General features: G+C 45.3%; 1 protein-coding gene across 2 annotated transcripts in view; it reads left to right on the top strand.

Annotated features, from left to right (window-relative positions):
- ACADSB (acyl-CoA dehydrogenase short/branched chain) overlaps window positions 1–22,083 on the top strand; it is a 35,299-nt gene extending 13,216 nt beyond the window's left edge. For both annotated transcript variants that reach the window (XM_051837330.2, XM_002722594.5), the window contains exons 2-11: window positions 3,487–3,646; window positions 6,882–6,982; window positions 10,037–10,243; window positions 10,727–10,897; window positions 11,799–11,924; window positions 13,642–13,734; window positions 16,313–16,402; window positions 18,968–19,105; window positions 21,047–21,146; window positions 21,815–22,083. In XM_051837330.2, coding sequence (XP_051693290.2) covers window positions 3,487–3,646; window positions 6,882–6,982; window positions 10,037–10,243; window positions 10,727–10,897; window positions 11,799–11,924; window positions 13,642–13,734; window positions 16,313–16,402; window positions 18,968–19,105; window positions 21,047–21,146; window positions 21,815–21,885 — 1,257 coding nt within the window. In that variant the 3' untranslated portion in view covers window positions 21,886–22,083. The remainder of the gene's footprint in view (window positions 1–3,486; window positions 3,647–6,881; window positions 6,983–10,036; window positions 10,244–10,726; window positions 10,898–11,798; window positions 11,925–13,641; window positions 13,735–16,312; window positions 16,403–18,967; window positions 19,106–21,046; window positions 21,147–21,814) is intronic.
- The last annotated feature ends 246 nt before the right edge of the window (window positions 22,084–22,329 follow it).

Genomic DNA, 22,329 nt, shown 5'->3' with positions numbered 1-22,329 from the left:
ATTCCATTCAGCGCCCAGCGTCTAGTCAGCTGTGTTTTACCACGCGCCTTCTCATTAATCTCACCCTGCGACTGTGTACATTTTCAGAAGTACATTTGCCTCTGCTGTCTGTGACTCTAAAATAACGGCTGTGTGCAGAGCGCTCCTGGGCTTTGTCATGCCTCGTCGTGGGGCTCATGGTGGCGTCAGCGGGGAAATCGGGTCTCACTGGAAGAGCCGCTGGCTTCTTCAGTGTCTCGGCAGTGGGCTTTCTTAAAAGATAATCTCGGGGTAAAGGTGATGAGTTGACTGAGATTCACAGAGAATTCTGTAGTGGGTTTCATTAACGATGAAAACAGCCTCTGCTAGAAATAAGAAATGTGGGCAGCGTGGTGCCGATGGGAAGTAAGGCACGCTTCCTGAGCGTGTCGTGAGGAGACTGGTTGGCTCCCGGGGACATCATCCGTGACCACGCCCGGCCCTGTGCAAGGTGGTCCCCATACTTGCCTCTCCTCCTTCTCCCCGGATGCTGCCGCTCCCTCTGCCTGCCCCCGCCCTCCCGCTTCGAGCCCCTGTGCACTCCGGTGCTTACCTGCCCTCCCCTAAGGCTTTTTAATTCTTCCTGGCTCAGCGGACCTCACGTGTCTCCCTTCCCTCTTGCTAGTCCAAAGTGTTCCTGTCCTAACCCTTAAAGAGTAAAAGGTGTTCCTTGCAGCCTTGCCCTGAACTAGCTAATCCTGAAAACAAACGAAAAATTCACAGACACCTACAGTTTTCTTGTGGCTGTCAGTGTCCTTTTTCTGAGGAGTTATGCCTGCTCCTAGGCACAGACTGCAAAGATGGGCTGATACGCAGCGAAGATGGACAACTCTTATTTCTTTCTTCTCTTTCTCTCGGCTTTCCAGTATATGACCTAAACTACTGGGAAAACATACGTCAGGGCGTTACCCACATTTGTTAAAGGATTTGGAACACACTGTTAGCAACAAATAAGAGCTGACAGTGTGACCCTGTTATTACTACTGCGTCTCTTATGATCATTGCTGGTTCTTAGAAGTTGTAATCGAGATAGTCAGTAACACTGATTGAGCCCTTGCTATTTGATAGGTACTGTGCTAAACCCTTTATATGGACTGTTTCAGTAATCCTCAAAAACCCAAGAGGTTTTACTATCTGCCTTTTACAGGTAAGGAAACATTCTGGGAGGTTTAAATGAGAGGTTAAAAGTCACTTGCCAGGACCGGCGCTGTGGTGTAGCGGGTAAAGCTGCTGCCTGCAGTGCCGGCATCCCATTTAGGTGCCATTTCAAGTCCCAACTCCACTTCTGATCCAGCTCTCTGCTATGGCCTGGAAAAGTAGAAGATGGCCCAAGTCCTTGGGTCCCTGCACCCACATGGGAGACCCAGAAGAAGCTCCTGGCTTCTGGCTTCAGATTGGCCCAGCTTTGGCCGTTGCGGCCATTTGGGGAGTGAGCCAGTGGATGGAAGACTTTCTCACTCTCTCTGCCTCTCTGTAGATCTGCCTTTCAAATAAATAAATCTTAAAAAGGGAGAAAAAAAAGATGAAAGAAAGAAAAGAAACAGAGCTGAGCCTGGAACCTAGGCACTCTGGTGTGGCATCCTAATCACTTGTCCAAGATCACATAGCCATAAATATCAGATGCTAGAATCTGAAATTACTTCTTCCAGACTCCAGAGTCTGTTTTTCTTCAACCCTGTACTGCACTATCTCACTAGTGAGAGGCTGGAAAAAAAAAAAAAAAAAGCCATTCATGGAAGGGGTCAATTGTAGATGGGACTACTGTTATATTCTAGTTTCCCTGCCTAAGAAGTCAATGAAGTATAAAATACATTTTTAAAAGGATTTTATTTTTATTTGTTTGAGAGGTAGATTTACAGACAGTGAAAGGGAAAGACAGAGTGAGAGGTCTTCCATTCGCTGGTTCACTCCCCAAATGGCCACAATGGCTGGAGCTGAGCTGATTGACCCGAAGCCAGGAACCAAGAACCAGGAACTTCTTCCGGGTTTCCTACACAGGTGCAGGGGCCCAAGGACGTGGGCCATTTTCTACTGCTTTCCCAGGCAATAGCAGAGAGCTGGATCAGAAGAGGTGCAGCTGGGACTAGAACAGGTGCCCATATGGGATGCTGGCACCACAGACGGAGGATTAACCTACAGCGCCACAGCGCTGGCCCCTAAAATACATTTGGAGAGTGAGTTCCGTAAGGGACAGAGATGTCAGGTTTCTTTTTAAATTATAATACCAACCAAACTCTGAATGTGTTAAAGTTGATTATCAAAGAATAGAATGGACAACTTTAATTCCAGTGCCTTCAAATGAGTCTATGCTGTCTTTATTTATTGCCCAGTTAAAAAATAAGATTGGTAGAACTGTGAGTTCTACAAGTCTGTCCAGAGACCAACAAATTAGACAAGACCCTCTGTAGTTAAGTAGGTCCCACTTGTGTTCATCTGCCTGGGCTGGTTTGTGATGCTTCATTGAGAGTGGTCCTTGTTTTCTGCTCGCTGTTGGACAATCCACTTGTCATGCTTTAGAAGTTCTGTTCAGACAAGTTAGACAAAATAACACAAATAAATAGATCTTTGCAATGGGCTAAAAAACTGTGTGGTGTTCCCCTCTCCCCCACTGCCAAAAGGAGCTTGGATCTAGGTTGTATATTTTCTTAGGTAGATGGAACCCTGAATTTGGAGCTGTGTTCCTCCATTTGCCACGCTGTTTGTCTGTGGACAAATTACTGAACTGTTCTGTGCTTCCTTGATATCACCTAATGAATAATGGCAAACTAGCCTACAGTTCCCTTAGAAAAGTGTAGACAAGATAGGTCATGTGCAGATTTTGCTTTGTATCTACTAAGTGAAACTTTCTGGATGAGATATATATTGACAATAAAGGAAAGTTTTAAAGAACAAAAAAAAAAAAAAAAAGAGAGAGAGAGTGAGTTCCATCTAGAAAGTTCTGTTTCCTGGCAAAAGTTAATTATCTGGGAAGTTTATTTACTTAGAACAACTCATTGCTCAATATAAGGAGATATATAAACTAATTTGTGTTCCAAAGGCAGTGAGTTTAAATGTGCTAGGTTAGGGTCTCTAGTTTTGGTGTTAGGTCATCCCTCAGTATCCTTGGGGAACTGGTTCCCTGACCCCCCTCAAATACCAAAGCCTACAGACGCTCAAGTCCCTGGTGTAAAATGGTGTATTACCTGTTTAACCCATGTACATCCTACTGTGTACTTCCAGTGGTCTTTAGGCTTGTACCTAACACAGTGTAAATGCTATGAGGTTGCTGTTTAGAGGACAATGACAGGAATAACGTTCACTGCAGACTTGTTTTTCCACTGTTTTTGATCTGTGACTGCCTGAGTCCACAGACGGGGCACCTGTGGGTACTGCGGGCTGCCTGGTGAAGACAGATAATGAAGTCAATCCCAAAGCCACTGACACTCTTGCTCTTGCGTGTGTTCCTTCTTCAACGGGCTGTTCCCGCAGCTGAGAAGAAACTTCCCAAGCTGCCTGTCTTCCTGGAAAATCCCGCCTCGTGTCCTCAAGTCCTCCCAGTCGGAAGCTCTGCTTGATACAACAAATAATGGACTGCCCTTCGCTCCACTGCAAACATTCACAGATGAAGAAATGATGATCAAGAGCTCAGGTGTGTGACTTTCTCACCTCATCCTGGTATTGCTCTGGCGATAGGAACTCTTGACATGATTCGGGAGGTTTGCTCAGCTCAGGTTGCCAATGGAGGGGTTTCTGGTGTAAAAAAAGTTTTTGAAAAAAAGTAATAGATATCTAAGATTTTAAAAGCAGCAGCAGAACAAAAGACTGTGGTTAAAGGTTAAGTCTTTCCCACTCCTGTTCTCTGGCTCCCTACTTTTCAGAAGCCATCTTGTTAGCATTTTCTTATGTGGACTTGCAGAGTTAGGAGTGCATATATGGGACAGGTGTCATGGCATAGCAAGTAAAGCTGCTGCCTGCAGCCTGGCATCCTGTGTGGGCACCAGTTGAGTCCCGGCTGCTCCATTTCTGATCCAGCTCCCTGCTAATGTGCCTGAGCAAGCAGCAGAAGGTGGCTCCAGTCTTTGAACCCCTGCACCCATGGTTAGGGACCCAGAAGAAGCTCCTGGATCCTGGGTTTGGACTAGTCTAGCTCTGGCCATTGTGGCCATATGGGTAGTGAATCAGCAGATGGAAGATCTCTCTCTCTCTCTCTTTCTGTCTCCCTCCCTTTTCCCCCCAACCACCTCCATAAACTCTGCGTTTCAAGTAAATAAATAAATCTTTAAAAAAAGTCTGTATATTTTCCCCTTTTTTTAGACAGTGGGGTTTTCATGCTTTAAATGGAGTTTAAGATGTGCGTTTATCTGTGAAATGCCTGTGGTGGGAACTGGGTGTCTGAATCAAGACGCAGAAGTTGTTTGCCTTTATACCTTTCATCAGTTTACCTTCATTTATTTATGTGAATGGATTTGTGTGTGTGTGTGTGTGTGTGTGTAAGATTCATATATACCTGAGAATCTGTAGCACCAGGTCAGAACTGTGGTTCCTAGGGCATATGAGTAGTGAGTGTACTAGATCTCTTTTGCTGTGTAACAAAGTACACAAAGTTGGTGGGGTAAACAACATTTAGCAGTTCCCAGTTCTGTAGGCTCGAAGTCCAGGAGTTCAGGGTCTCACAGGGCTGACCTCACTGTGTCAGCCAGGCGCTGTTTCCACCCGGAGCCGAGTCCTCACGTGGTGGCGTGAGGATTCAGTCCCTCACAGCTATAGGCCCGAGGTCTGATTGCGTCTTAGCTGGCTGTCAGCCTGGGTTGCTCTCAGCCTCTCACGGCCTCTTTTTGCTGCCACACGGCACCCTCCATGTTCAAAGTCAACAGTACCTCCCTTGCATCAGTTCCCTCTTATGCTTAACATCCGTCTCATCAGGAAAAGCCTCATGCTTTCTAAGAGCTCACCTATTTAGGCCAGGCCCACCAACAGCCATCTGCCTGTTTTCAGGTCGGCTGATTTGGGGCCTTAATTTTACCTGTAAAACTCTTCACAGTAGCACTTAGGTTCGTGTCCAAATAATCAAAGACACGACGTGTACCTCGGGGCTGGGAATCTGGAGCCTCCTTAGAATTCTGCCTACCACAATGAGTAAATTCCTTTTTCTTTATTCCCCTCAGCTTTTAGTATGATCTCTGAAGGAGGTGAGTTTCAGGTAGTAGGGAAGAAACAGGGTAAGAGGTCAGATATTGTATGTAAGTCAAGAGAATTTGCGTTCAGTACCTTGATTCTCCATCCTGGATCGCTCGTGTATTTAGCACCCACCTTGTCTGCGCACAGAAGCAGCAGAGCTAGGTAGGAGACGCACCACGATTTTCCAGGGACTTGTAGTCCACTGCAGAGACCGTCAAGTGAAACGGAGATTTCAAGACCCTAGGATAAATGTCACTGGAAAAAGCAGAGAGCATGTAGGGAGCGGAGCAGAGAGCACCTCAAACTTAGCAGGAGTGGCGGGGAGAGGGCAGGAAGCGGTCAGCAGAAGCTTCTAGAGACCTAGAGACTGCAGGACCTACGCTGAACCTGCACGCATGAGGGAAGTTTGCCTGCTGGACAAGGGAGGGCAGGGCGCAGTGGACGGGGAATATGGACGAGCAAGCCGGCTTGCGTGGAACTCCGGTTCCGCCTGGTTGTCTCCTCTGCCCACCCGCAGCACTTGATATTATGAGGGCAGTAAAGTTAACAAGGTATTTTCATGCCAGTGAATTCCAGATGTGTGGAAGACTTAAGCATAAAAATTGAAAACTAAATTAAAAGAAAATGAAACCTTAAAGGTTTGGAAACATGGTTTTCATCTGGTAGCAAGACATTTTTGGTTGTCACAAAGTAGGGGCTGGGGGTGCTACTGGCACCTAGCAGGTAGAGGCCAAGGATGCCGCTCAACAGCCGAGGTGTGTAGAACAGCCCCCCTAACAAACACGTGCCCCAGCGCCCCTGGTGCCAGGGTGGAGAAATGCTGTCCGTGTGACAGTGCTGGTATTAAAGGGACCGTGTGAGATAGGATCGGCTGGCGTGCAAGGAGGTAAGTAGGAGAGGAAAAGCGAGGCACAGTTGACTTGTATTTTGTGATTCCTTTGTGTAAAATATTTACATACACATATATAATGTATGTGTCTATTTAGGTAGACATTGATTTTCAAAGAAAATTTTCAGAAAAAATACATAATAAAATTAGGTACCTTTGGGGAGAGAAACTGGAGGGCCAGTATAGGAAGTAAGGCTTTCATTTTCCATTTTATGCTTTGTACATTGTTTATATTTTTTGAACCATATGTATATATTATTCATTTTTGACGACCTAAAAGATTATCAAGGGAGGTGGGGAATCTATACTTTTTGTAATAAAAAATAACTTAAATTCTGTTTTAAAAGAATAAGTGTAATAGTGTGTATTTTAATTTTTAAAAAAGATTTATTTACATATTTTAAAGAGTGAGGGTGTGAGAGAGAGAGAGATCTTCAACCCACTGGTTCACTCCCCAAATAGCTGTAATGGCTAGAGCTGAGCCAGGACAAAGTCAGGAACCCAGCGCTCTATCCAGGTCTTGCCGTGGGTGGCAGGACGCAGGCACCTAGACAATCTTCTACTGTTTTCCAAGCACAAAGGCCTGGAGCAGGAGCAGAAGCAGAAGCAGAGCAGCTGTGACTCAGATCAGTGCTTTGATGTGGGTGTTGGCATTGCAAGGGGCAGCTTAGCTCACTGTCCACACTAGCCCTATTTTCATGTATTTTAGAAAGTAAAGTTTTGTCATCAAACTATGCTGTAAGTGAACCGTTATAATCTTTATTAATATGGGTGCCACTTAAACCTACACTTATCACTAATTCTTTTTTTACTGCAGTTAAAAAATTTGCAGAAGAACAGATTGCTCCTTTGGTTTCCAGCATGGATGAAAATGCAAAAATGGAGAATTCAGTAATACAAGGATTATTTCAACAAGGGGTATGTATTCCATAACCCTTCAAGTTTCAAACTTTTATAAATATATCATATTAAAATGCATACACACTTCTAAATTTTGGAACTTTAATGATAGCATAATGAACTCTTCATTTCCTGGTCAAAATTATCTGTGTTCTCGTTTAGGTTGAGGTCTTAGTTAATATTTATTTACTTAAAGTTGTCTTTAAATTAACATAATATTAGAAATTAGAAATACTGGGCTTTTATTTATTTTTTTTTTTTTAAGAAAAGGCTAGAAGTGAGAGTAGGATGTCTTTAGACCAGTGGTTCTCAATCAGGGGCCGTTTGGCCCTCCAGGGGATACTCGGCACTCTCTGGAGACATTTTTGGTGGGCGCAGTGGGGGCATGCTGCTGAGTTCCAGTGGAGAAGAAGCAAGGGGCGCAGGGGGTGATGACCATAACAAGGAGTCCCGCAGCCCCTAATGCTGTAAAGGGACCCCGCTTTGCATCACACACTCCAGTGTAGTCTCTGCTCTTCCTGAATCTCTATGTATTTGGTAAACTTAGAAGCAGAGGTGAAATCTGAATTCCACTTTGACCAGGGCCACAGATTTCCAACTTTTTATGTCATATAGTCTTGTACTGGAAGTATAACATATAAAACAGAAAAAAGTAGAACTCCCCTGCCTGTGGGTAGAAGAGGCTAGCAGTGTGGGGCCACCAAGGAGAAAGATTTAAAAGTCACTGTGTTCACTCTTTCATTTTTCTCTTCTCCTTAAGTATGAAGTGCTCTTTTTTTTTAATTTAAAATTTATTTACTGGGGCTGGCTCTGTGGTATAGCAGGTAAAGCCGCTGCCTGCAGTGCCAGCATCCCATATGGGTGCCAGTTCGAGTCCTGGCTGCTCCACTTCTGTTCCAGCTCTCTGCTGTGGCCTGGGAAAGCAGTGGAAGGTGGCACAGACCCTTAGGCCCCTATACCCACGTGGGAGATATGGAGGAGGCTCCTGGCTCCTGGCTTTGGACAGCCCAGCTCCAGGCGTTGCGGCTACTTGGAAAGTGAACCAGCGGATGGAAGACTCTCTCTCTCTCTCTCTCTCTCCCTCCCTCTCCCTCTCCCTCTCCCTCTCCCTCTCCCTCTCCCTCTCCCTCTCTCCCTCCCTCCCTCCCTCCTCTGCCTCTCTGTAGCTCTGCATTTCAAATCAATAAATAAATCTTTTAAAAAATTATTTATTTACTTATTTGGAAGGCAGAGAGACAAAAACAGAAGTCTCCCATCTTCTGGTTTACTTCCCAAATGCCTGCCACAGCCACGGGAGGGCCAGGCCGCAGCCAGGAGCTCAGAACTCCATCCAGGTCTCCCACATGGAGAGCCTCCCAGGGTGCGGGATAACAGGAAGCTGGAACGGAGGGCGGGGCTGGAATGGGGGGGGCGGAGCTGGAATGCAGGGCGGGGCTGGAAATCTAACCCTGTACTCTGATCTGAGATGTAGATTGCCCCCAGACCCCCACACATTCCAAACACACATCCCAGAAATCTATTCCTTTTAGTTTTAAATATTAAGGACACCCAGAACTGGTGACTGTTACCCAGAACCACTGGCTCAATTCATCTGTCATCCTGTTTGAAAAATGACCTCTGCCACTCATTTTACTTCTTCTTGTTCTAAGATGGCCAGCTTTTCTTATGCCATGTATAGTGGTGATTTTCCCAACTTTTTTTTTTTTCTTTTGACGATGAAACTCTTGGGCAAGGGGAATCTTCTGTGGAGCCACATTGGATCAAACAGAAGTCCAGTGTGTAAGTTTAGACTCGAGTCCGTTCCCCAGCCATGTTTCACTGTCGTTTCCCGGCCCTGTAGACTCTGAGAAGACTTGTGGTCTCCTGAGACCTGAGGCAGTAGTTCTGCAGTCAGGGCTGTTGGCGGGGGGATTCATGCCTGCACCTGCTACCCATCTCCACGAACTGCTCTTGCTTAGAGTAACCCCTGCCCCCGGTTACCCCAGCTCTTTGGTCACCTGCCATAGTAGCTAATACAAGTGACTCTCACACAAGGACTGTTGTAGAGAAGCAGTGTCTCCGCCTAGTGTTCAGGATGTCAGAGCAGAAGGTATCAAGCCGTCCTTGGTCTTCAGACACGCCCGGGGCCTTCAGTTCTTTCCCCGGGGCACCAGTTCTGGATCACTGTCTGGATCCTCCCACTTTGTGGTTCTGCCATCACACCAGCTGCATTTTCCTTCAGCCTAGAACTCCACACCCACGACTGACTTCCATGTGGTGAGGATTCCAAGAGTGTGGAGGCAGGAGGCACAGTGTCCTTTTACTGCGAATAGCCTGGGTCCTGAGTTCCTCGTCCATGAATCATGAAGACAGTTGGACACGGAGGCCTGGAGACGTCCGTGCTCCAGTGCTGCGGAGATTTCGTGCCTGCGGGCAGCAGCTGCTGAACTTGCTCCGGGCTGCCGACGAGTCTGGGCCAGCGTTTGGTCGTGCTTCCCGGGTACCTTGCCGTGCCTTCTCCAGTGTGGCAGTAGTCAGTGCTGCAAAGGACACCTAGTGACAATCCTGGACTTCCTCAAATGGCCCAAAGACAATGACCGTCCAGTGACTTTGCCAGCTGAAAAATTCAAGATGGAGGAGCCTGATTATGCCCGGTGACACTGGACATCCACGCAGAGCTTCCCTATTACAGTCAAGCCAGTGTTGAGGGGCCCATGCCGAAAAGCCAGACCACTCTCCGCGGCTTGAGCAGGCCGCAGTTCCTAGCGAGAAAGGCAGCAGAGTATATGTATAGTATGTGTTTTTTCCATCCCATTCAATTACCCTTCAAAGCATTTTACTACTCCTATTTTCTTTCTTTGAATCCAAAAGAAAACAAATAATAGCATGTAATTTCACCCTCTTCAAATATTTATAGTTTCCATTACAGGCTTTTTTTGTTACTTACAGCAAAATAGCCATACAAAATTAAAATATACATGCAAAATTTTGAAAATAGGAAAACACAAGGTTATAATTTATTTGTATTTTTGAGCTTCTAAGAAAGTTCTCTTGTAAAAGTGGCTTTCTGAATCTGCGTCCTTCTTCCTTCAGCTGATGGGTATTGAAGTGGACACAAAGTACGGAGGAACAGGAGCTTCCTTTTTTTCCACGGTCCTGGTGATTGAGGAGTTGGCCAGAGTCGACGCCTCTGTGGCTATTGTGTGCGACATCCAGAACACGATCATTAACAAGCTGATTAAGAAACATGGGACAGAAGAACAGAAGGCCACCTATTTTCCCAAGCTGATCACGGAAAAAGTGAGTGGTCTGATGTTTTCCAAGTTTGCATCATAAGGAGCTACAAAGCAGACTTTACTACCCAAAACCTCAATGCAGCTCCATTAATTAAGCAATACTCCATAAATTAAGAAGAGTGCCCTCTGCCTGTCACCTATCACCTACCATTCAGTAATGTGGAGGCTAATCATTAGACAATAAAATTATTTCATTTTTGCTCCAATTATGTTTTCCAATACCTTTGTTGATGGTTGCATTAACTTGAGAAGCCTTTCTATTATAATTATTAGAATCAGTTTAAAGAAACTTAAGTATGCATTGTTAAGTTTTTAAATTTGTCTGAGATAAATGTGTTTTGGAAAATACTGCCAGAATACCATTTCTATTTTGATCAGTACGTGCTTTAAAGGATAGCTAAAGGTTTGATTTACCTGTGTTTATTTTGCCATATTTATAATACAGAATACAGTATTAATCTGGATTTCTGTTTTCTCGTGTGTGCAGTTAGGAAGCTTCTGCCTTTCCGAGGCTGGAGCCGGCAGTGACTCGTTTTCTTTGAAGACCACAGCTGAGAAGAAGGGAAACTACTACGTCCTCAACGGGTCCAAGATGTGGATCAGCAACGCGGGACAAGCAGACCTCTTCCTGGTGATGGCCAATGTAGACCCTGCGCTTGTAAGTGTCCCTTTTCACCTCCATTTTTTCTTTCTTTTCCTCTTTTCTTTTCCTTTTTAGGACTTGGTCTTAAATTATTTCTTCTCCTTGGTTCTGGAATTGAGCTATCATCTTTTCACCCTCTTTTTATGAATCTCCCCAAATAAATATTGTTCACAAGTGTTAATTGCATGGAGGACCATTTATTACTTACTTCCTAATATGTTATTTAGGAAGCTAGTCTTTAGTTTTGCAGCAAGTTCAAGTTTTCTGTTTAATAAAGAAGAATTTAAATATCTATTTAGAACATCTGGTTTAAAGAATATTTTAATCAGATGTAATATAGACATATGACGGTACTTCAAAAAAATTGTGGAAGACGGAATTATAACTTTATTCTGGTGCAAAAAAACTTTTGAAATCCATGAATATAAGGGCCCTTCAGAAAATTCATTTTAAAAAGTTAATGAAAATGCAGATTGTAAAGAAGTTATGCATGAATTTCAAAGTTTTGCATCAAAGATATCTTTTAACTGCATTTTTCTGCATACTTTTTGAAGCACCCTCATATAGCAAAATGGACATAATATTTTCTCTTTGATCTTTTCACTGATGTACAGTTATTTAAATTAAGTTGTAAAAATTTAAAGTGCTTAGTAAAACCAAATTCAAAAACATGGAATTCTCCTGATCATATAATACCTTAATATGACAGTAATCTTAATATCTGGGATGCTTCATGAGAAAATGTAAAGGCCAAGTTCTTGATTTGGGGCCTAGTGTCCTCTAATCATTTTTGTTTCCTAATGTAGATGTTTGGTAGTTACCATTAAAGTTCATTTTTAGTTTTCTTTTAGTTGGAACTCTGGAAGCAAAGGTTTTAGTAAGTATGAAGTAATCACATTTTAAATCTTCTTTTTAGGGGTATAAAGGAATCACCTCCTTCTTAGTGGATCGTGACACTGAAGGCTTTCACATAGGAAAACCAGAAAATAAACTGGGGCTAAGGGCCTCTTCCACTTGCCCGTTAACATTTGAAAATGTCAAGGTGCGTGTGTTGGTATTATCAGTAGAAGACTGATGTGAACTAAGCTTTGCTTGGAGCCATAGATGATATACAAAAGAAGTGTCAGATATTAAGCGGGTTTGAGTGTTATGAAACTCATGAACGGGGAGTGCCCTTAGGTGGCGTCACAACTCAAACGGGAATTTAGGCTGAGTGGGAGCCCTCCTGCCCAGCGCTGGCCTCAGGAGCAAATACCAACAGTTAACTTCAGTCATGTGGTGTAACTTAGACACTTCTGAACCAGTTTATACTTGGGAAGCGCAGTTCTTCGGTTGGAAGCCTGGTGTCAGTGTCCCAAAGGCCACAAGATGGGGACATTGCTCAGCGAGAGCAGCGAACTAGCCAGCAGTAGAAAAGCAGACCAGAGCCTGTGCTTGGGCATTCGAGCTTTGCGAGGCAGAACAGGTGCTGATGGGCTTTCTGCCACTCTTTAAAAAAAATTATTTATTTGAAAGGCAGAATTACAGAGAGGCAGAGGCAGAGACACAGCAAAAGAGAGAGAGGGAGAGAGAGAGAGATCTTCCATCTGCTGTTTCACTCCCCAGATGGCCGCAGTGGCCAGAGATGTGCTGATCCAAAGCCAGGAGCCAGGTGCTTCTTCCGGGTCTCCCAGTAGCCATCTTCCGCTGCTTCCCAGGCCGTAGCAGAGAGCTGGATTAGAAGTGGAGCAACTAGGGACTGGCACCATAGCACAGTAGGTTAATCCTCTGCTTGCGGTGCCAGCGTCCCATATGGGTGCCAGTCTAGTCCCGGCTGCTCCTCTTCCAATCCAGCTCTGTGCTGTGGCCTGGGAAAGCAGTAGAAGATGGCTCAAGTCCTTGGGCCCCTGCACCCGCGTGGGAGACCGGGAAGAAGCACCTGGCTCCTGGCTTCAGATCGGTGCAGCCCTGGCCATTGTGGCTATTTGAGGAGTGAACCAGCAGAGGGAGGACCTTTCTCTCTGTCTCTCCCTCTCACTGTCTGTAACTCTACCTCTCAAATAAATAAAATATTTGAAAAAAAAAAGAAGAAGAAGTGGAGCAGCCAGACTCGAACTGGCACCCATATGGGATGCCGACACTACAGGCGGCAGATTTAGCCGCTACACAACAGTGCCGGCTCCTTTCTACCACTCTGTCAGAGCTTGGTCTTGTGTGTGGCTGGCTGTGGGGGCTGGAGGAGGCCTGCTCAGACGTCATTCCTCCTGCCCATCCTCCTCCCTTCTCCTTTCCCTTCTCTGCCTTCCGTCTCCCCTGCCCCTGTCCTAACTGTCCACCTTGTAAACTAACTGTATTTTGTGTTGTTCCTAGTGTGAATTTTTTTGATTATAAAGAAGTATTTTAGTCTGTTTCGTGTCCCCTCACCCCTCACTCTTATGCAGATCTAGGCACACGCAGTTGATCATTGTGTGGATGACTACTCTTGCTTTTGCAGATACTTGCATATTTTTGTAGTTCCTGATGTGTTATCTCACACTCAAGCATACACATAAAGAAGAATCTGGGAAATTTTCATTCATTCATTCGTTCAACAGATTGTGCTGGGCTCTGGAAGATGCTCTAGCCTGGGGAAACATGGGAGGAGCCAGCAGAGTCTCACGGGAGTTTGAGTCCTGTGATAGAGTGACATACCGCACAGATTGAGTGGGCAGTCTAAAACATATAATCAAAATGAACTGTGTCAAATTAAATTGAGAAGTAATGTACGTATGTATTTGCAGGTTCCAGAATCTAACATCTTGGGACAAGTTGGCCATGGCTATAAGTACGCCATAGGGATTCTTAATGAAGGTAGAATAGGAATCGCTGCACAGGTAAGTCAAATGTTTGCTCTCCATGATGTGAGTCAATGAAAATAGAAAAAGAAAAAAAAAAAAAATGCGCCAAGACCAAGGAGTTTGTGAACACAAGATGGCACCCTTCCCTTACCTGAGGTGAAAGATCGGCTTCCCATTATTTCTTTCACATCCCACTTTGATCAGTTATGTAAGTGTCTAGAAAACCAAACAAGGCTTAGCGGTAAGTTTTTCTGCTTTGAGAACATTAAGTATCATCCAGCACTTGAACTGATGACTTGGAAAATGTGTTGTAACTTACATATGACATTTTATTAAAAGCAGCTTTGTAGAGCATGAAATTCATTCTGGAAGAAAATTCTTAAATCAAAAATAGGTAATATTCTACTATATCGTAAAGGCCTCTAATCTGTAGATAATGAAATATTTACTCATGTTTTGCATGGGATTTTCTGGCCGCTTGTGTGTGTGTGTGTGTGTGTGTGTGGCACCAGAAATAAAATAACCACAATGAAATGGATGGATGAGATGAGAACTACTGTATACCTTTAAAATGCATATTACATTTTTATATTAAGTGATAGCACTTATTTTTTGGATTGACAAAATGAATAAGATCTTTGGCTTTACCATAAATAATGTCATTTGTGTAGAGTGCGTTGGTTTATTTTTAATCAGTGAGTATCCACAATTCAAGAATTCACATCTTTTAGACTTTGAAGAGACTGCCTGTATATTAGCTATTGAATAGCTAAGTTTTGAATTCTTACTGTAGACTTTTTTGCTGCTGCTGCCGCTCTGCTAACCACTCTTAGATCCAAACTTAACCCAGGTTTCCCACAAAGCTAGACAATAGGTTACTAAAGAGAATCGGCTCGTCTCTTCCTTTTAAAGTTTTTCTGTGACTGCTCTTTGTCGCTTTGGCATTCAAAACTACAGTTCTGCATCTCGCTGTTCCCAGACACATAAATAATATAGGTCTTCCGGCCGTAAAGCACAAGGCCTAGGTTGCCATCTAATTACCGCAAGTTATCTTATAACCTAATTAAAAGTTAAGGTCAGGTAGTCATTATGCCTTGGTGGAAGCCTCTTAGAGGAAAAGGCACATAGCAGAACGGGAGCTGAAGGCATCGCTCTGGAAACCCTGCACTGGCGAGAATTCAGTTCCTCAGCATTTGCGATGGAAGCCTTTTCCTGCGACGGGAAAGGCTCTCTGGTGGACAACTGACAGTTTCAACGTAGGACGCTATTCACATGCTTCAACCTCCAGGCGTAAGGCTACAGTGACATCATCTTTTAGCCAAAAGTGCATTGAACCCGCTGCCTCCTTTTGATTTGGGAGTTTGTGGGGGTTTTGTCCTTTTAATTTTTAATACCAGATTCTATTTTCCAGAGAGTCAAAAATAAAAGGCTAAAAGAAAATGTGAATGAACGCTAATGAAATATTGATAAGCTCGCGGGCGTTTCCCCCCAAGCTTTACCTATTGACTTTTCTCCTTTTTCTAAAGCCTACACAGTTTGACATAATTAGATAGTGATTTAATGGCTGCCTAATGTTGAAATTTAGCAACCATTTCTGAGTTTGAATTGTTCAATACATATGGAAATTGGTTAGCAATGAGGCAGTTAGCTGAAATTGTCACCATGTCCTGATTTGTCCTTGTAAATTCACATTTTTGCCAGGTACTATCAGTTGTTCTCAATCCCAGCTGTGATTATTCCTCCTAAAGGGTTTTGAAGAGGATGGCACGTGGGCCAAGACTGGGCTATAATCGCTAGTGCTCAGTGTCGGTATCTTGTTTGACCAAGTTCCCCAGACGGCTGTGACGTGCAGCCAGCGCTCAGAATCCCTGCTCTGTCGTGTTCCCCTGCCTCTTCTGCTGCAGCGCCTGTGAATCCTAGTCATGCACAAAGTGGACAGACAGGGAAACAGACAGTTAAGAAGTGGCTTTCCACGTTTGACTTCTGCAACGACTGCAGGGACTGCCATACAAGCTGCGAGGCCAGTGCTGAGCAAAACTTGTGTGGCTCTCGCTGTAGCTGCAGAACGAGAGCTGAAAGGAAGGTTGTGGGAATGCAGCATGCTGGGAGATCTCCCTCAGTGCTGGAAGGAAGGGTACTGGCATGCGCGTGAAGGCACTCCGACCCCCCCCCCCCCCCCCCGGGCACCGGCAGTTCAGCCCTGTGAACACTGTCGGTCAAGATGCGCTATCAACACACACCTCGCAGCTCCAGTTCTTTCCCTGGTTTATAGGGCCGGTGCTGGGGCAGGGTCAGCCACGCCCGCTATCCCAGCATCCCTTAGCAGAGAGCTGGCTCAAGCCCAGCTGCTCCACTTCCCATCTCATGCCCTGCCAATCACCTGGGAAAGCAGCAGAAGAGGGACCGAATGCTTGAGCCCTGCCACTCACGTGAGAGACCAGGGTGGAGTTCCTGGATCCTGGCTGCAGCCTGGCCCAGCTCCAGCTAATGTGGCCATCAATAAATAAGTCTTAAATTTTTGTTTTATTTTGTTTTAAAAAGGAATTTCAACTGGGATGATTGAAAGCATTAATTTGTAATAAAATAAGAATGCTGTTTTGTTTTTTTTTAACAGATGTTGGGACTGGCCCAGGGATGTTTTGACTACACTATTCCGTATATCAAAGAAAGGAAGCAGTTTGGCAAAAGACTATTTGATTTTCAGGTATGTGATTAGCAGACTCTTCCCGCTAATGAAGAGCTGTGTCAAAAGCCACAGAGGGACTCCCTCATATATGGGAGGGGGGCAGAAGAGAGAGGACTAGGCCTCAGGAAGTGCACTGGTGCACATTAGTCTTTTCTAAGGGCAGAACCATAGTCCTTGAGGCCTGGCTGTGGGGTCACTCGAGATGTCTCCGTGAGCAACATAGTGTTGTCACCTACAAGTTGCAAGTCTGGAGTCAGACTTCCGGGTTCAAGTCCTGATTCTTCCACTTCCTAGTTTGTGGGCAACTTATCTTACTTCTTTAAGGCTTATCTATCAAATAAGGATAAGACTGTGTACCCTATTTTAAGTTAAAATGTGTTGAAAGTGTTTAGCATGGCTTAAAAACTCCAGTAAATGGTAACATCTGTCATGAGACCCTGTTCAGACCAGACCCAGGTGCTGGCGCCCAGAGGAGCTCTGACACATACATCCGTAGAAGATAACACTTGGCTGCAGTAAACACAGACGAGACTCTTGGCCGAGACGCTGCTTGCCTGTTCCAAGGAGTGGCTTCTCAGAGCTCCCTAGTCGGGGACTCCCTGTAGCCAGGGTATTCTTCCTGTTCACACTGAGGTCTTGCCAGAGTGGGGCCAGCCTGGAGGAGCAGCACACTGAGCCTTTCGGGCAGCCTGCACCATATCACCTAAAATTCCAGGACAGTGAAAATGATTGCCAAGCCTCCCTGTAAGCAGCTCCGGGCTCCTAGTACTCTACCAGCTTCACCAGGCCACGTTGTCTCCAGGTTGTTAACAATGGACAGACATGAAGCATACACACTCACATTGCATGTGTGTAGAGACAGACCAGGCTATGAGCAGGTGCAGTCATTCCAAGACCCAGAAGGATCAGCACACAGGTCTGCCCAGTGCCTGCCACAGCCTGTGGTATCCCCGTCTCTACACGGGAAACTGAGCCATGTGGAAGGTGAGCTCCCAAGGACAGACGGCTGGTGTGGGGCCAATGTTAGACTTTTGTCTTGACTCCTGGTCTAATTTTCATTTCATTATACTAGAGTAATGTCTCAGAGCCACCTATCAGTTGGATTCTAACAAAAGGGATGGAAAAAGAAGACAGGTTTGATCTCTGTCCATAGGAAAAACTGTTTCCATGTAAAGAGGGGAAGAGATGAGGTCTAGTAATAGTACGATGATAATTGATGTTTTCAGAGAAGCCTGGTCTGGATAGTTCAAGGAAAACTTAGAAACTGCATCTTAAAAAGTAACATTATTAACTATGTGCCTAAAGCTAATAGGGTTTTTTAACTGCTTTATCTCATTGGAATGATTTATTTTTTGCTTTACGTATGTGAGGACTGTAAGATCCTTGAGGGTAGGGACCAGGCCTGTTCAATCTTATTTCTTTGAATTGTTCATTGCGTTGAGATTGACTGAGCAGGCCTGCCTGCCTTACGTCTGCAGTGTAGTCAGAGAACCAGTACTCAGCTGTGGTGAGTTCTTGTGGGGCAGGAAGCAGGCCACAGTCATGTGTCTGGGTCCCATTATCCCCAGCGTTGAGTGGTAGCTGTGGGTTAATTCCTCTGGATGTACTTGACAGAAGCAATCGATCTGATTAAAAAGACATAGAACATTTCTAGAACAGCGATGTTCTTAACATCCACCACACTTACGGAATTATTTGTCCTTCTTGCTGGACTACACAAATCACGAGACCGTGGAGCTCCGACCTCGGCGTTGATGCGATGCCTCCATTGCTCAGCGCATGTGGTGGGCGCCCAGGGAATGTCTGGGCGGCTGCATGGCTAAGAGGAAGCGCTTCAGTCTGTAAGAACCACTGTGCCTGTATTTTCAGGACATTATAGCTATGTATACATTCAGACTCAGATTATCACTCACTCACTAAGTCACTCATTTCTTTCCTTGAAAGAAGTGAATGTGGGCTTAACAGCCTTTAAAATTGCAGAATGGTAGTAATTTCTCTAGGTGGCCTGTAAGCAGTTCCCTTTCTGTTTTCTGCAGCCTTAAGGAACTGATCCCCGTTCATGGACACTGTGGTGAAGTCGTGTTAGGAAAGTGACTTGAAAGATGAAAATCGGTGCTGCCAGTGTCCCTTCGTTCCCTGCAGCTAACAGCTTCTAATGTGCTGAGGCCGCGTGCAAAATCAGAAGTGTCTTAATTCAAGCAAATAAAGAATGTGTATATTCAAAGCTTTGCTGTCCTAGGACTTAGTTTAAGCTCAGTTTTGATCATACAAAGGATTGGAACTAAGTGTTAAATATAACAGTCAAGTTCTTGAACCTAACTTTATGATAATTTATGAATGTTTAAATCTTGACAACTGTAAAGAATTATATGAACTCTGAAAGTTTTCTGTAGAAGAGAAGATTTAACAGTACTTACAGTGTCATTTTATTTTAGATAGCACTTTTAAACTATCTGAAAGAAATGCATGCGACTTTCCTTTGGGTGTATTTTGAATCTGTCAGTGTTGCGTATCCAGGCAAGACTGAGGGTGCGTTGTGTGTTCCGCTGTCCTCCTTCTCTAACGTGGGTCTGGACGTTACAGGGGCTCCAACACCAAGTGGCCCATGTGGCCACCCAGCTGGAAGCTGCACGGCTGCTAACCTACAACGCTGCCAGGCTTCTAGAGGCTGGAAGGCCGTTCATAAAGGAGGCGTCTATGGCCAAATACTATGCATCCGAGGTAAAGGGGGAAGAAACAGGACTTCAGCCTAGTCCTCTGATTTCAAAGATAAGAGCTTGTTAACCTTTCATTTAGGAATGTTGGCTGTTTGTTGAGATGACACAGAACTTCCAGTTCCTACAGTAGAAAAGCAAACAAAGTAAAGCTGCCATTGGGATGGAGTTTAACTCTGTGGAGCCTTGGTGCTTTCCTCAGTAGCCCAGTACAGGCAGACCTCCTGCCGTAGATCAGCCGATGGCCTTGCTCTGAATGGGGGTGTCCTGCCCGTGGTTTCCAGCTGGGGCAGAGTGGATGCCATGGGCAAGAATTCATGATAGGAACAAATGAGATTAAAAACACCAGGACAAGATTGTGTTTTCTGTACTTTCTGCTCATGCATATGCATCATCTATTTAACACGTGAGACTTCGGCTACAGAATTTAGCAAATCATCGGACAGCTGTTTCCTAGCCTCGGTAGTACGTCTTACTCATTCCGTAGTGTTAAATACTCAGTTAGCTTCTGCAGCCCCTAAGTTTGATCTCCTACCTCATCCTCCCTTCTGAATCCGAGCCACTTCTGCCTGACCTGTCCCCAGGCACCGGTCAGAAACCTACATGTCTTTCCCTTGTCCCCCACCTCGACTCCATCATCAGTTCCTGTGGATTCTGTCCTCAGAAGATTTCTTGAAATTCTGTGTCTCTGCCTCCCCACTGCCACCTGTCTGGGCCAAGCAGTGGCATTTCTTGACCAAAGTCACCTCCCTGGTCTCTTGGACCTGTTGCTTCCTTCAAGCCCGTGTTTCTCCCTCCTCAAGTGTCCATGAAGTTGTGTCAGACTCCAGCTTTACACCTTTCTGTGGCTTCTCATGGCGAATGGGCAACATTTACACCAGTTACAACCACTGCTGTCCCAAGTTATCAGCACAGAGCGGCCTAAACCAGTGCAGCTTTGTAACCTCTCACTTCTGGAGGTCAGAAGTCTGACGCAGGTCTCGCCGGGATGAAGTCAAGGTGTCGATCGGCAGGGGAGACTCCATGTCCACCTTCCGGACATGGCTCACCTGCTGTCACTCACAGCCCCTTCCTCCGTCTTCGTTGGAGATCCTTCCAAGCTGCTGCCTGTCTCCAGGCTCACATCGCCCCCCGTGGCTGCCTCTCCTGCTTCCCCCCTTTCCTTGTAAAGACCCTGCGATGGCATTAGTCCCAGCCTGTAATGCAGGGCTCTCTCCCCATTCCCGAGATCCTTAACTTGCTCACATCTGCAGCATCCCTGTCACCATGTGGGGACATAGTCACAGTTTCTGGGGATGAGGATGTGGACATCTCTGAGGCGCCCTTGCACTATTCAAACTGACCATCCTGCAAGGCCTCTCTCCCCCTCCGCTCTCTTTCCCAGGTCCATCCTGATCCTAGGCTCCCAGGTCCCTGAGGTTGACGAGCCCATTCCCCCCTCGAGCCTCTCTCCACGTTGGCTTCCTCTTCAAATGCCTCTAATTCTTCCTTTATGTCTCAGCTAAGTCACATCAGCGTCCAAGCAAGCTTGAACTTTGCCCCACGCAGCTTCTCGGTTTCTGTGCTTGTTGGTGTAGTGTCTGTCTCTAAAAGACCAGCCGGAACCAACAGGCCAGTGCCAGTCACCCGCACTGCTGTCTGCTTGGGCTGGCACAGCGTGCAGGATGAAGGCCCTCCGTGAGCATTTGCTGCGCCTGCCGGTGCCTGTTGGCAAGCATGAGTGTGAACAATCCTCTGACACTCTTAGGAAAAAGTAGGAGTTCTGCGGATTCAGAGGATGTCTTATGGGAATGACCTGGAGAATGAGACTAGGAAGACAAGACTAGTTTATGACTTCAGTCCTTCCAACTGCCAGTAACAGGAAGTCTTTGTTGCTAAAGATGCCGCCCAGAAGTGTTTGTAGTGCGTCATCTGTGCGATGCTGATGTGTGCTGCTTTGTTCTGGCAGATTGCAGGGCTCACCACCAGCAAATGTATCGAGTGGATGGGAGGAGTGGGCTACACCAAAGATTACCCTGTAGAAAAATACTTCCGAGACTCAAAGATCGGTAAGTAGGTTGTTTTGGATTTTGTTTCGTGGTATTTGCCTCTGTAGGTATGTGGGCTATTGTGTTTCCTGACTTACATTACTGGCACCCAGGCAAAGGCAATTTTAATCTCTTCACTATATAACTCTCTTGATTTCTTGTAGCTGGGTGTTTTTCTACCTCTTCCTAAAAAACAGATGCATATTTGTAGACATCAAATTGCTTTTTAAAATGACTTAACAGGTTTTAGTCAAATTGCCAGCAAAATGCCCAGTGTTAATAGTTCTTTCACTAAAAACGTTAATACTATTTCTGATGACCGTAGTTCCAGGCTGTCTTTGAAGCATCGCTGTAATTGCATGCGCTAAGCGTGTAATCGCGGCTGCGCAGTCCAGCGCTCCCCCACCTCAGAGGAAAAGGAACACTGCGGCTTCCCAAGACCACCCGAGCCTGGCTCGAGAGTCTAGGAGCCAGATCTGCTGTTTAAAACTGATTCTGGGCATCTAAACCAAATGAAAAATCGCTCTCTCTTAGAACTGCTTTGTCAAATGGTGCCATGATCGGGGACAGGGGGTTCCAGTACCAGTTTTATGGAAAACGCAGGGGTCATGTTTACAGAACTGCTTCTTGTGCGGATTCCTAACTGTGGGTCCACTCTGAGCTGTTGCTTTTGCTCCCTGTCGTTTAAGGTGTAATCTATGAAGGAGCTTCCAATATCCAGCTGAACACCATCGCCAAGGTCATCGACACAGAGTACTGACCTTGCCGGAGTGGGCCCTCCAGTGCCGCTGGGTAATCCGTGTGCCTTCCGGGGGAGCAAACCTCCCGGCGACCGCGTGCTTTACTGAGGCCCCCAGCCGTGGCCTGCGCTAGGCCTGTTCTCTTCCAGGCTGCTTAAGTTAGGCACAGGGGGCCGTTTTTTAAATTGGAAATAAATGCACTCATATTTTCTCTGAAACTGTTTTTAAAGTTCTATACATATTTATATTATCATTCTAGTTTCAGAATATGCAGAGGTTTTACTCCATCTGCATTTGCCAAAAACAGACATTCGAAGTATCACTTCTAGAAATGGTTACTTTGTATTCCCAGTAAATCTTTATCTTGTGGCATCAGTCAGAGAAACGCTGCTTTAGCAGCAATTTTTAATTAATACTTTATAGTTTCAGTTCTAAATTGCCAAGTGAGATAGAAACTGATAAAA

This window comes from Oryctolagus cuniculus, chromosome 15 (assembly GCF_964237555.1).
Source record: "Oryctolagus cuniculus chromosome 15, mOryCun1.1, whole genome shotgun sequence".
In the NCBI taxonomy this organism is placed as follows: Eukaryota; Metazoa; Chordata; class Mammalia; order Lagomorpha; family Leporidae; genus Oryctolagus; species Oryctolagus cuniculus.
The sequence above is the reverse complement of the archived record's forward strand: the minus strand, read 5'-3'. Positions and strand labels throughout refer to the sequence as shown.